This window comes from Drosophila bipectinata, chromosome XR, assembly GCF_030179905.1.
Source record: "Drosophila bipectinata strain 14024-0381.07 chromosome XR, DbipHiC1v2, whole genome shotgun sequence".
In the NCBI taxonomy this organism is placed as follows: domain Eukaryota; kingdom Metazoa; phylum Arthropoda; class Insecta; order Diptera; family Drosophilidae; genus Drosophila; species Drosophila bipectinata.
The window spans coordinates 5,698,763-5,700,344 of NC_091735.1; the positions used below are offsets into that span (position 1 = coordinate 5,698,763).

General features: G+C 54.6%; 1 protein-coding gene across 1 annotated transcript; it reads right to left on the reverse strand.

Moving 5' to 3' along the window:
- Positions 1–604: 604 nt before the first annotated feature.
- Positions 605–1,339, reverse strand: LOC138925598 (uncharacterized). Its single transcript, XM_070276439.1, has one exon. The coding sequence runs from the start codon at positions 1,337–1,339 to the stop codon at positions 605–607; it is 735 nt and encodes a 244-aa protein (XP_070132540.1).
- Between the last annotated feature and the right edge of the window lie 243 nt (positions 1,340–1,582).

The window sequence follows — 1,582 nt, forward strand, 5'->3', positions numbered from 1 at the left end:
GGTATGCACGGTGTCCCGGTGTAGCGGAGGCGACCGACCGCAGCCAACCGTCAGATCAGTCGTAGTCGACCCAAGGGGGTGTTTCTCAAGGCCAAAGGGCGGAGGGTAGCGGAATCGCCAGCAGCGCGGCAACAGGAGTACCATCGGCGACGGAGTAACGGCGGCGACGGAGTAGCGGCGGCGACGGAGTAGCGGCGGCGTATCCTGGACAACCCGCATAGGACGCCGACGACGGAGCCAGCAGAAACGGAAGGAGCAACGAGTAAAAGAGAAAGAAAGCCTTTTGTAGTGTAAATAGGCCTCAAAATAAAGAGTGTGGAAACTTCAAGCTATTTGTATTACTTTCTGGGCTTGGGCAATCACGTCGAATTTATAAATTCGGTGGAACGGATCCGCGAAACTCTGTAAGCTAGCCGCGGCAAATTGTGGCGAGCGGAAGCAGAAAAGAAAGTTCGTTACAATGGACTGAGCGGCCCGCCGTCGTCTCCAGTCGGTGACGCTCTCGTGCGAACCGGCGGCACTCAACGACTTCATGTTTGACGTCCTCGACGACAGAGCTGCCACACTCCGGCCAATAATTCTCCTCCTCCTCGTGGCTAAAACTCTAGAGATATTGGCGAAACCAGTCATGCCCACTCAGGACCTGGGTTAGGTAAATGTCAATCTGCTTATGGCTTTGGAGCACCCATTTCCTTAGGTTGAGACTGAGGGTGTACGTCCAGCGTCCCTTCGTCGATATGTTCCAGCACTCCTGCCACGCTTTGAGCGATCTCTCCTTGGCCTCTTCCTTTGTGGTTATATCGAGGGCACCGGCAGCCCCCATATAACGGGCGTGAGTTTCATTTAATTTCTTGAAATCTCGAGCGCGCTCTTCCAGCGGAGCCATCGCCGCAATGACCAGGATGACGTTGCTGCAAACCGTCTTGAAGGCGGACGCTAACCTTATGGCTCCCAGCCTGTACGCTTCATCTACCCCTTTTCTATAGCTGGACGTATTCATCGCCTCAGCCCAGATGGGTGCTGAGTACAAAATTTGCGCCGAAGCAACGCTCACGAGCAGGCTTCTCCGGTTCTGCCTCGCTCCTCTGATGCTCAGAAGGATCCTACCGAGGCCCCTGGTAAGAGCTACAACCTTGCCCTGGATGTACCCTTGTTGCTCGCAAAAGGAGAGCCAGGCGTCGATCATCACACCCAGGTATTTTATGACCCGCTGGGAGGTTATGGCCATTCCACCAACCTGAATCGTCGCCGTTTCTAGTACTTGGTGGCTGCTGACATGCACCGCTTCCGTCTTTTGCGGGGCTAGGCTTAGTCCAGCATTTTGGAGCCACTGCTCCATTGCCTCAATTGCCTTGTTCGCCGTTCTCACCACTTCCTCCTTATGCTTGGCCACAACTACCAACGCCGTCGTAGGACTCCGTGCCTCTGTTCGTGTCTACAAGTAGCACTCTGCAGTTCAAGTAGCTACTGACAACGTTCATTATGGCACTGGGAACGTTGAACCGCCTTAGGGCTGCTAGTGTTTTGCCCCAGTCCACCGTGTTGAAGGCGTTCCTGATGTCCAGGGTGACTATTAGGCAAA

Bases quoted from the DNA above. Each gene is read 5' to 3' on its own strand.
- LOC138925598 (XM_070276439.1), bottom strand. From the start codon at position 1,339: ATGGAGCAGTGGCTCCAAAATGCTGGACTAAGCCTAGCCCCGCAAAAG.